Source organism: Planococcus citri, chromosome 2, assembly GCF_950023065.1.
Source record: "Planococcus citri chromosome 2, ihPlaCitr1.1, whole genome shotgun sequence".
Classification (NCBI taxonomy): Eukaryota; Metazoa; Arthropoda; class Insecta; order Hemiptera; family Pseudococcidae; genus Planococcus; species Planococcus citri.
Window position 1 is genome coordinate 18193085 of NC_088678.1, and position 11972 is coordinate 18205056.

The following is an 11972-nucleotide window of genomic DNA, read 5'->3' on the forward strand; positions in this document are numbered from 1 at the left end:
TACATATACGTACATACAACAGGTTTGTCTCTACAGACATCAGTGCAATCTTTCTGCTTTACTAGATCTTCCGGCTCACGCTCAACTGATGTTCTCTTGATACGCAATTCATCTAAATTGAGCTTTTTTAAAAAACTGGATGACTTCGCAAAATTTCAAGATTTGTCAACCAATATGGTGAAGCCGTGAAAGTAAATGCAAAAACTATTTTGCAATTAGCGATTAGCATAATATTATGATCGTATGAAGTTCCGCTGGTTCATTCGGAAATTGTGTCTCTCCATAAACACTAGCTTCCTCAGCCTCAGTTTCAGCTAGTTCATTTACTGGGTTTTCACCTTTACGGGTTCTGGAACCTAAACGGAGAGATCACTCGTATGTATTAGTCAAACGAGACTTCCAATTGTGAAATTTCCCAGTATTCTTACTGTCCCACGTTGGATACGTATTAAAAATTCAGGCTCAATAACCGCGACACGTTCCATTTTGATAAAATTATTCAATTAATACTTTCAACTTTCATCCAAAATAACTTGTACGAACAATCTTTAATGTATAGCTTTCAAGCAATCAGAAGATCGGTCCAGCTCAAACGGTATACACGCAGGAATTTTATCGCCCACGTGAGGTTTATTAATACATAAAAAAGGCAAATAAATAGTTTAAATTGAACTTTTTTTAAAAAAATGTATAACTTTAAGTTTTAGAATCATCAACCAATCTTTGATGAGCTACTAGTCGGCATATTTTCATTTTCAGCAGTAAGGTATCATTTTTTGAATCAGAATGAATTGGTAGCATCTGGTTCATCAGGATCAGATTAAGCTCGCTCGGATTCGACAAATAAATTTTTGCCAGCTAAGAATGCTACCTTTCCAAAAACAAATCCATTGACTGGCCAATGTAAAAATATACGCTGGTAGATTTTATTAGCGAATCTGCTATCATTTTTTCACCAACTAAATTTTGGGTAGGAGCCCCCAACCCACAATAACGATTGATAAAGAAATATGCTCACAAGAAAATTTTAGAGCTACAAATATATTATTTAATCAGCAAGAGTGTGATCATGAATCATTTTTCAACAGAATGATCTTGATTCATCATTGAATCTAAATTTTTTCTACTAATCATGCCACAAATGAGTTTTTGTTTGAAAAAAAAAATTGAACTCATTGCGCAATGAAGCCATTAATGCATCCAATGGGCAATAAGCAAATGCTGAAACTCTCTTGCAATCAGCCCTGCCCGCGAAACACATCACCATATGGTGGTTCACCTACCGAGTTAATTGTCAATTCCGTTGTATGATTTTTTGACATTAATTAGTTGATATATTAAAATGCCAAATGTAATTAGTCAAATAAAAATTGCACCTGAAATGAAAATAACATTCGTTGTTATTACTTCACAGTCTAAAATACTGTTGACTGCATAGGCCAAACAATTTCCTCATCAAGATTCATCATCATCATCATCAAAGTCATAGTCGTAAGCGACTCTTGAAAAAAAGTTCAATCAATTTAAAGGCCGGTCGGAAGGGGTAATTTATTCAAAATTGAAAGGTAAATGGCAAATTCCCACAGATGTCTCAAGGCCAGTATGAGATAAGATAACATATCGTGTCTGTTGAAATGATCAAAAGAGGTACCTTTCCAATCGCAACATAATTTTTCCATTAGAGGTGTGAAATGTACTGTCGGCTGGATTCAGTGGCGGTTGACACCAGTGGTTTATACAGCCTCTTCGTTTTCATTGGACCCCATATTGGACCCCATTTTCGACCATGATTTCTGGTACATGTTTTCGAGAAACACCGGCTGTTTTGTGAGAGAACCTGTTCTATCTCTGAAATTTTGAAGGCTTTACAAGCAAATCAATTTTCAAGGATGTCCAAAAATTTCTATAAACTATTGTTTCTGGTTCCTTCATTTTCAAAGTTGGACAATTTCACAAAATAACGTTTTTCGCTCATTTTGAAAAGTTACACAAGAATTTATTTTTTAAAATTTACAAAATTTCAACTAGGTCCATAATCAAACTTCAGATGTTTTTTGCATTTGAAGGAGTGGTTCGAAGAGAAAGTTATGAAAAAATTACCCCCACTCCCCTCCGAAACTTCTTCTTTGATTAAAGTATGGGGTAAGTATAGAATATTGGTCAGGAAAACCTGAAATAGTCAGGGAAAATTACTTGCAAAAAATAATACGCATCCTGCCTAGGCCTTGACCAAATTAGGTATATCGAGCAGGCTTTTGGGCTCAATAGGCTTGAAATTATTGTTTTTTCAACATATCCAAAATCTGAAAAAAACGACCTACCTTTTTTTTTAGGTCCAGGGATGGTTTGTTGGTCCGAGATTTCGCTTTACATTGGTAATTAACTGTGTCACGGCAACTACACTGCATGGCGCTGCAACGGAAAGTTGAAAATGGGATAGTTTCTAATGCAGTGTATCCAAAAGTTGTGTTTTTCAAACTTTTATACTTCAAAATGGCTGGGGTTTAGAAAATTAAACTTTCTTCGTGATTTTTGGAGAATTTAATTTCCTATTTTTTTTGCTTAAAAAAAAAAATATCATAATTATTTAGACTATTTTTGAGGTTATAAAGCTGATTTTTTTCTATTCATTTTCAGCCGTTTTCAGTATTTTGCAAAATTGGATTAAAATTTTGTGCTTCGAAACTTGATTATAAATAAACTCTGATTTTTTGCGAATCAAATTTTCAGGATTTTTTTCTCTTTCCAAAGGTACGATTGGTATATTACTCTTCATTATTTTGATTAGGATCAGGATACAAGTTGAATATAGTGGACTACGGAAAGCATTATCCACATCTTGAAGTTCGCGTGCTACAGCTGTCAAAGGTTGAGGTGGGTTTCTCTGCAAATAAGCACCCTGAATTTCCCTCTAAGAATAAAAAACAACAACAACACTGGAATAGAATTAAACATTTTTAGTGTACCTATGTATGTACTTCTATTTCCGACTCGTATCTTTTTTCAAACATAATATCGTAAGAATTTGGTCCATCGTGAGGCGAAAATATGCTCTGGTATGATACGAAGTTTCGCCTGCGCCTCTAATTGTATTAGGTACTGCGGCGTATTTACAGATCTTATGACTGGAAAACTTCTACCGGGATATAAAAAAACGCTTCTGCGTGAATTCCCAATTCAAATTCCCTCTTCCTTTGGCAAAGCTGGAATCTGTGTGTAATTTTTATTTCATGAACAACAAATACCAACTTACAAAAATCCCTGCGATTGAGTTAAACTAACATAACGTTACAATTTTAGGCCTTGAGTCATTTTCCTATTTAAATAAAAACAACTTGCTTACTTCTTCTTAAATAAAAACAACTTGCTTACTTCCTCAACAACATTTCTGGAACTGTTCTTGTTCGGATCTTTATCAAAGATTTGAATGAGCTGCACTTTATTTAGCATCACATAGGGTACAGGTTACCCGATTTCATCCTATAGAAAGACTTTATCTGTGCACTCAGCCAATCACATATCCATTTAATAGTGCATACAATATCAGAATAGCATTTTCGCTAATTTCATTTGTGAAATCCTTTCTTAAATCCTATAAGAACATAAAGGAGAGGGACTAAGAGGCACTGATTAGTGATTATTTAATGTGCACCAATTTAGCTGGAATTTTTTTTGTGAACGCCTACCACTGAAGGGTTGCTCCAGAGACTCCTCTGGGAGAGTGATGTGGGTTCCCACAGAGGGGGCATTTTTGAAAAAATCTGACAGCATCCGCTTGTTTTGGGGAAATGGTCCATTCAAAAGAAAGTAAGTATTTGAGAAAATGCATCGACCAAGACCATTTTTTGGGTTCTACTTGGCAGTTGAAAATTTTATAATCGCTTATTTTTGTGTGAAGTTGTGTTTTTAAAAAAAATTTTCGGGAGATATCTCATATGTATTAATGAAGTCGAAACATCAGAAAATAACATTTTTGAAACTAAGGAAATATTTTTGGATCCAATAGTGACTTTTTTAAAACCATTATTACAAATTTCGAAAAATCAACAAAAATAGCGAAAAACTTATTGAATCTTTTTGGGTTTTTTAAATTTGTAAATGTTCTAAGGATTGCAACTTCTATTCCAAAATATTCTCCTCACTCGAGAAATGATGTATTTTGATGCTTTGATTTGACTAATTTGAAATATTTTACATAATTCTCAGAAAAAAAATTCACCCAAAAATAGTCCAAACCACACAAATAACTTACAGCTTTGTATATAGATTTCTCCAGGAAACAGGAAAATTTCTAAAAAATTGGCATCGTCGTCACAACTGTCATGGTTTTCAATTATTTGTAGGTATTTAACTTCGCTCTTTTTTTTTTTTTGAATTAAATTTTCTAGAAAACGACGTCCTTAAAATCTGAAAAATGTACTTAGGTCCAAAAAACCGATTCTCTCAAGTCTGAAATAATGTTTTACCATTGAAAATTTTGAAAATCTCAGCCAAATGCTTGCAAAATTTACCTAGTTTGCTGGATTCACATTCACAAAATCCGCTCCTTACATCCACCAAATATTTTAAAGAATTCTGTTGTTTGAGAGGAGTAAGAACACAGCAAAATTATGATTTATGATAGAAATTTAATCGTGATTATGGATAACATTTAAAACAAAAATTGCTTACTCAAGGGAAACATGAGCCTTATTATCTCAAGGATTGGTTTCAATGTGTCTGATTCTTCTGCTATCTCATGTTCTGGCATTTCTACTAGCGCCCTTCTTATTTTTGCCAACTGGTAGTTTGGGGGGGATGTAATTCTGACCTCTAAATTTTCAATTTTGGTATTTGTTAGGATCGATAAATTTCAATTTTACTTTTACCACTTTAAACTTCCCCTGACATCAACTAAATGTGTCTTTGAATTGCAAAAGCTCATCTAAAGCTTTGTCCAATTCTTCTTGCGTAATTCTTCGCTCCCCTACCGCATCATTCGAATACCTCTTAAGGTTTGTTTCAAACACATCCAGACGTTCCGTCATCTTTTGGCGACCTATTTTAGCGAAAGAAATTTACACTTTCTTGTCTATTACTGCTCTATTTATACACTTTTTTTGTTCATATTCCTGCTTAGTTAAAAATTTTAACTCTTCAGTTATCTTCGACCGTCTGGGTCTACAACTAGCCTTACCTGCTGGTAAGTACAACACTACACCTAGTTTTTCTATCGACTTACCATAGTTAGTACCTAACAGCAATATGTTATTGTTATCACCCAGTAAGACGAAGAAAGGAATTTTCAATTTATGTCTACCAAATTTCAGTGGCAAAACCATGCAAAATTTACCTTGTTTTCCAAATTAACATTCACAAAATATACTCCTTACATTCACCGAATATTTCAAAGAATTCTGGTGTCTGAGAGGAATTAAGAACATAACAGTATTATGATAGAAATTTAATTGCAAATATAGAAAACATTCAATATGAAAATTACTTACTTACTTACTCAAAACTATTCTCTATTTAGTAGTCCTTGGAATCATTTCGTTTGGCCCTGGAACCAAACTTCCATCGAAGTACATACGAGTACATAAATAAAATCAGTCAAGGCCATGATGTCGTATAAGATTTCACCCTTTTTGAAACATTGTCTTTAAAAATTCTATGACCTTTATTTCTAAATAATTGGCATGATGTTGCAAGTATAGTCAAAAAGCTGAACAATGCTTCTTTTTGATATTATTATCCCATTGGCAATTTAGGTAGTTTATCCATTGCTGATAGTTTTCTCCCATTGCTGAAGTATAGTTATATGCATTATTGCGGCATCTCCTGCTTTGGTACACACATATACAAGTAATGATAAAGGAGCACTTGAAAATTCGTGTACAGATTTCGTCGTAGGTACCTATATCTTGAGGTGTTTGATTTTTTGCATCATGGAGCCAACAACGCCAGACAAATGAATTTTGCCAATTACCTTCTTCTTCGTTCTCCAATTATTAAGATTATTTTCATCAATTTGGTACGTTCCAGAAATAGCATAGGTGTTGCATTTCGTAAATGATCATGAAAGCTGGGTGTACAGTTTTTTTATGGTTGAATATACATAGAATCAATTCGAATTCCTCTTCCTTTGGCAATGGTGGAATCGGCGTGAAATTTATATTTCATTAACAATAAATACTTACTAAAATCCCCGCAAGCGGTGTTAAACTAACATTACTTATGTTTAAATAGTGCTCTGGCTGAGCCTTTTTCAGATTTAAATAAAACAACTTGCTTACTTCTTCAACAACACTTTGTACTTATGCGTAAACTTAGAGTAAGTATTTGAAATATTGTTCAAATTTTTATTAGAAAATGTCTTGAAAATTTTTCCAGCGCTGCTTTGCTGATATCTTCATCAATATCTCTAAACATGTGCAATTCTGTGATGAAATTTAAATCAGTGCGGGGTGCAATTACGGATACCGGAGATGAAAACCATGCTTTAACATGAATTTTCACGATGAAAATGGAAATTTTCTCTTATTAATTTGAATTCTTCTCTAAATAAAAAGATTTTGAGCGAATAAATGACTTTTGACATCCACCGGGCATGATGCATTGCACCTGGTGAGCAAAAACATAATTTGGTAGCTTCAGAGCTTCAGAGACACCCCTGGAAGAGTGATATGGGTCCCCACAGAGGGGACATTTTCGAACAAATCAGTGTTTTTATACTCCAGCCAGCACCCACCTGTTTTGGGGAAAATGACCCATATTCGAAAGAGAGTATTTGAGATACTGGCGATACTGCGTCGACCAAGACCATTTTGGGGGGTCTACTCAGCAGTTGAAAGTTTTCTAGTAGCTAATTTTTGCATGAAGTTGTGTTCTTAAATACCTATTTTTTTTTCGCGAGATATCTCACATTAATGAAGTCGAAACATCGAAAAATATCATTTTCGAAACTAGGGGAATATTTTCGAATCTATTGTGGGAAATTTTTTGGCCATTATTAAAATTTTCAAAAAATCGAAAAAAATCGCGAAAAACGTATTGATTTTTTGGTTTTTTTAAATTCGCAAAATGGCCTAAAGATGGTAACTAATATTCCAAAATAATCTCTTCATTCCAAAAATGATGTATTTTTATGTTTTGATTAGACTAAGACATTTATTTTAGTAGGTACTTACAAAATATTAAAAAAAAAAAATTCACCAACCGATTCTCAAGTCTGGTTTTGTGATTATAAGACATGATTGGATTATTTTTAATGAAAAAATTCATTGATGTTCGATTTGTACATATTTTAATTTCATTTTCCCTCAGGCTCAATTTGAGGATTTTTTTCAGGTATGTACCTATTTTTTTGCAATAGGTAATTGTCAAAAATACATTTACCCACTTTAATTCGGTCTGAAAAATTTCTACGATCATTTATTTAGCACATTCAATGTCAGATCCTCATTGGGAAGTTAAATATTTATAGAGCATTAGGTATTCAGTTAAAATTGAAAAGAATTCATGCAATAAATAGGTAGGTATATTTTGGTTAGTAATCATCCTATTATTTAATTCCTGTAAACAAACATAATTCTAGTAATGTATTGTACCTGAAATACAGGACTCGCCCACTCTTTTCAAAATTTTGATTACTTACTGAAGTTACATATTTACTTTTTTTGAAAATTTTCAAACGGTTGATTTTTCCCAATTTAGACCTTATTACCTACAGCTTGAAAAAAAAAATTGTCTTGCTTTCTGCCAAAAACAGCAAAGAGTCTCGCCTGCTATCAAAATTACCAAAAATCGTCTTCTTGGCAAAAAATTTCTAAAAATGTTTGCTTTTGCAAAAAATTTCAAAAAGCCCACTTTTTTTGCAAAAATAGGTACCTATATTGACCAATGTTTCATTTTTTTAGTCAGAAGTTGCCAAAAAGCCCGATCTTTTGCTAAAATTCCCATAAAATTTCATCGAAATGGAGATGGAAAGCTGGAATTAACTATGCAATCCAATTTTAACACCCTCTGAAGACGACTTCAGGTGGGTTCAAGTAATTTTGGAGAGCACCCAGTGACTTTTTGTAAGGTTTCATGGCGTTTTCAGGAGAATTGAAATTTCCAAAAAGTATCCGGAAGCTTCAAAACCACTTGAAACCACCATGCAGTCGACTTCATATTATTGTATTGAAATTAGTTTGCAGAGTAAATTTCGGTTTTCCAACTCCATTTGATGAAATTTTGTGGGAATTTCGAGTTTCAAAAATCTGCAGGAGGCTCCAGTGATTTTCAAAAAATCGCCGGAGGCTCCAAAAAGGACTTGAAATTCACCTGCAATTGAGTTCATAGCGTATTGAAATTAGTTTGCAGGATTAATTTCGGTTTTCCAACTCCATGGAGGCTCCAAAACGACTTGGAATTTACCTGTAGTCGACTTCACAGCGTATTGAAATTAGTTTACAGAATTAATTTCGCCTTCTTTCCAACTCCATTTGATAAAATTTTGTGGGAATTTTGAGTTGGAAAAATCTGCTCGAGGCTCCAGAACTGCTCAAAACGGGTTGAAACAGTTTCCAATCGATTTGGCAGGGCAAAAATAATGGCCTTGATTTTGGCAGTCGTAAAAGTCGCAGAATTTTGAGCTCGATAAATATGGGTAAATACAAAAACAAATCTTATCCCTGTGGATCACAAAACATGCCCGCTGTATAACTTTTCACCGCATAGGTTATTGCACCTCCGGTAGTAGGTTTGATTTTCTCGTTCTTGAGGATTTTCCTTTCGACCATCTGAAACATCTGTTTAACCTCTTCGTTGGGTGGTTTAATCTCGTACGTCATATGAGCGATTTTTTTCACCACAGTTAAATATCCGGTATAAAGCAACAAACTGAATACATTCTCAGGCCTGTCTAAATCATCGAAGTCGACTTCTTGGTAAATCTTGCTGACGATACTTTCGCCAGCCGCCAATTGCTTGATATCGTTCAAAAAAGCGTGTTTCATATCAACCGGTTGATCTTCTTTGATCCAGTAACGACCAATTCTGTCTTTATGTACACATTTCAAGATCGAGTAAGGATTGAATATCTCAACACCGGCGAAATTATAAGCACCGTAATAACTGAGGATCAATTTTAGAGATGTCTTAATGGGGGGTATTTTATTCAGCATTTCCCGAATCTCTGTTTGAGTCAGACCGAAATATCCGGCGAATCTCTCATCTAATATCGAATAATGGTGAAAATTAGTGAAGTTGTCGAAAATGTATGCGTTTCTGACTACAAGAGTACCAGTGATCACCGCAGTGCGTAGGAAAGGGTTGTTTACGAAAGCATTCTCGAACAAATCATGCATCAGTTCGTGAACTCTGGGTAAATCTTGAGTCCTGTTGTTTTCCCTGAAATCTAGATGGGTGAAGAGTAGGGGGGTATCGTATTCGTCGATGAATACGAACACCTTTCGTTTGAATCGCTGGTATAATATTTTGGTCAAGAAGTACAAACTCATTTTGATATTAGCTTTGCGGAATTGTTCGTCGTAAAAATACCTCCATATGCGTTCTTTATCGGTATCCTCGACTCCGTCGGTTAAATTCATCGTGCAGTAATCTCTCAAGTAATAATGGCTCTTGAACACCTCGTACCATAAGGTGTTCACAACGTGATCGTAATCGTAACCTGATACGTTGTGGAAATTGATGGTAATGGTCGGATAATATCCTTGCTCCATCATAACACTCTCCAGGTAACATACCTTCATAGGGCCTAATGATTTCTTCTCTCTTTTCAAATTCATGACAGAACCGCCGCAAAAGAACCGATAATTTACTTTATTCTGGCGCGAGAATGGGAATCCTTTGGGGTCCAGCTCGAGCTCGAAAAATCGTCTCAGCATGTCTAAGTTTATCGATTTACCGAATTGTCTGGGTCTGGTGATGAGAAACGTTTGAGAGTATTCTTCGAGAAATTCCAGAATCAGTAGACTTCTGTCGATTACTATGTCGTTGTAGTATCGTAACTCCAGGAAGTCGGTCATTTCTAGTCCTAGAAATATTCGCTGTTCTGCCGGATTCACTTTTGATGGTTTGTCGCGCCATCGACCGACGTGTGTGTTTGTTGAGTCGCTCTGTAAGTTGATAAGATTAGATATAAATTTATTGTGATAAATTGAAAAAATATCGCACGAAGATTAGATGAGAAAACGCTTTCTCAGGAGTTTTTCAGAGGATTGATTTTTTATTGCACTCGATAGAACTCAAAACTTCCCTTAATTTATAATTGATTAATACTCACTAAAATATAAGGAATCCTCTTTAAAAAATTCAAACATAAAAATGAACATAGAATGGAGACTAAAAGATGAACTCGTAACATTTTACACTACTTATGTCTTTGAGTTCAGCTGTTCACTGTTCATCGTGATTAAATTCACGAATTTTTTTGGAAAACTTGCACAAAAAGATTAATTTGTAAGTAAATATTTCGGATTGTAAGAAAATCCTACCATTCAATGCTTACACCAGAATGCTAAAGCACAGTCAACTTTGATAAGAACTTAATTGAAATATTATCGATTAGAAAACTGATAAATAATATCCACATAGGAATGAACTTTTTTCAAATTGAAATGCGCGTAAAAATCATTTTATATTTTTTCAAAATTGTTACATAGGTATTTGCAAACTACATTTTTTTACTCGTATCCCTCGCTTAGTCATTTTAGCAAAATTTTTAGTCAAACCTCGAAAAAATTGGGGGAAAGCTGAATTTCACATTATTTGTTCGGATAGGTCTCTAAAACAACCTATCAAAAGTACCTCGAAACTTGCCGGCTACCCCCGCAAGAGGTCGTTAACCTTTATCGATACAGGTTTTTCGGCTGTATCGCCGAAATGAAGGGTCCTAGAGGAGAAATGTCCAAACAAAAATTGTTCTACGCTAAATTTCCTATCAGCATGACCAATTCAGCTTTTCCCAAAATGGCGATTTCACCCTTAATAAGGAGGGGGGAAAGTTGTCAATTTTATGAAAATTGTTTTAAAAAATGAAAATCGACAATTTAAAACATCAACTGGATTCACGATAGACTCGAAAATATTTTGACCAAAGTTGCACACCCCAACTTGTCTGCTACCCTCGCATGAGGTCATTAACCTTTGTCAGTCTACGTTTTTCGGATAGGTATATCGCCGAAATGAAGGGTCAGAGGGAAAAAAGTGATTAAACTGAAATTATTCTACGTCAAATTTCCTATAAGCACGACCAGTTCAGTTGAAATATGTTTTTCGATTTTTGGTGAATTTTTAAAAACCCAAAAATGAGGTAAAAAAATCAAAATTTCACCAAATTGACCAAGAAAGCTGAAATTTGGGACATACTCTATTTTCGACCTGTCAAATCGACTGAAAACGATTTCAATCCATTTTGAGCAGTTCTGGAGCCTCCAGCACATTTTTGAAACTTCAAATTTCCACAAAATTTCATCAAATGAATTTGGAAAGCGGAAATTCACGCTGCAATCCGATTTTAACACGCTATTGAATCGACTGCTGGTGGGTATGAGTCATTTTGTGGCCACCAGCAACTTTTTGAAAGTTCTTGGAGCCTCCAGTAGATTTTTGAAACTTGAAATTTCCACTAAATTTCATCAAAAGCAGTTGGAAAGCTAAAATTCATTCTGTGAACTAATTTCACTACGCTAGGGAGTCAACTGCAAGTGGATTTCAAGTCATTTCGGAGCCTCCAGCGACTTTTTGGAAATTACTGGAGCATCCATTAGATATTTCAATGCTCGAAATTTCCATAAAAATTTACCAAACAGAGTTGGAAATCCAAGATTCACTGTGTACTTCAATTTCAATACGCTATCAAATCGACTACAGGTTGGTTAAAATCATTTTGGAGTCTCCAGCGACTTTTTGAAAATTTCTAGAGCTTCCAACCGATTTTAGAAACTTAAAATTTCATAAAAAGCAGTTGAAAAGCTGAAATTTAT

At 34.6% G+C, this 11972-nt stretch overlaps 1 protein-coding gene across 1 annotated transcript; it reads right to left on the reverse strand.

Annotated features, from left to right (window-relative positions):
- Positions 1 to 7503: 7503 nt before the first annotated feature.
- LOC135834853 (uncharacterized) lies at positions 7504 to 10531 on the reverse strand. The gene is made up of 2 exons (XM_065348827.1): positions 10271 to 10531; positions 7504 to 10103 (listed from the first exon to the last, which is right to left on the reverse strand). The coding sequence occupies exons 1-2, from the start codon at positions 10349 to 10351 to the stop codon at positions 8652 to 8654; spliced, it is 1533 nt and encodes a 510-aa protein (XP_065204899.1). The 5' UTR covers positions 10352 to 10531; the 3' UTR covers positions 7504 to 8651.
- Positions 10532 to 11972: the final 1441 nt, after the last annotated feature.

Excerpts from the sequence above, each read along its gene's own strand:
- LOC135834853 (XM_065348827.1), bottom strand. The coding sequence starts at position 10,351 with ATGTTACGAGTTCATCTTTTAGTCTCCATTCTATGTTCATTTTTATGT. Across the intron at positions 10,104-10,270 it reads AGAGGATTCCTTATATTTTA|AGCGACTCAACAAACACACA; the intron begins GTGAGTATTAAT and ends ATCAACTTACAG.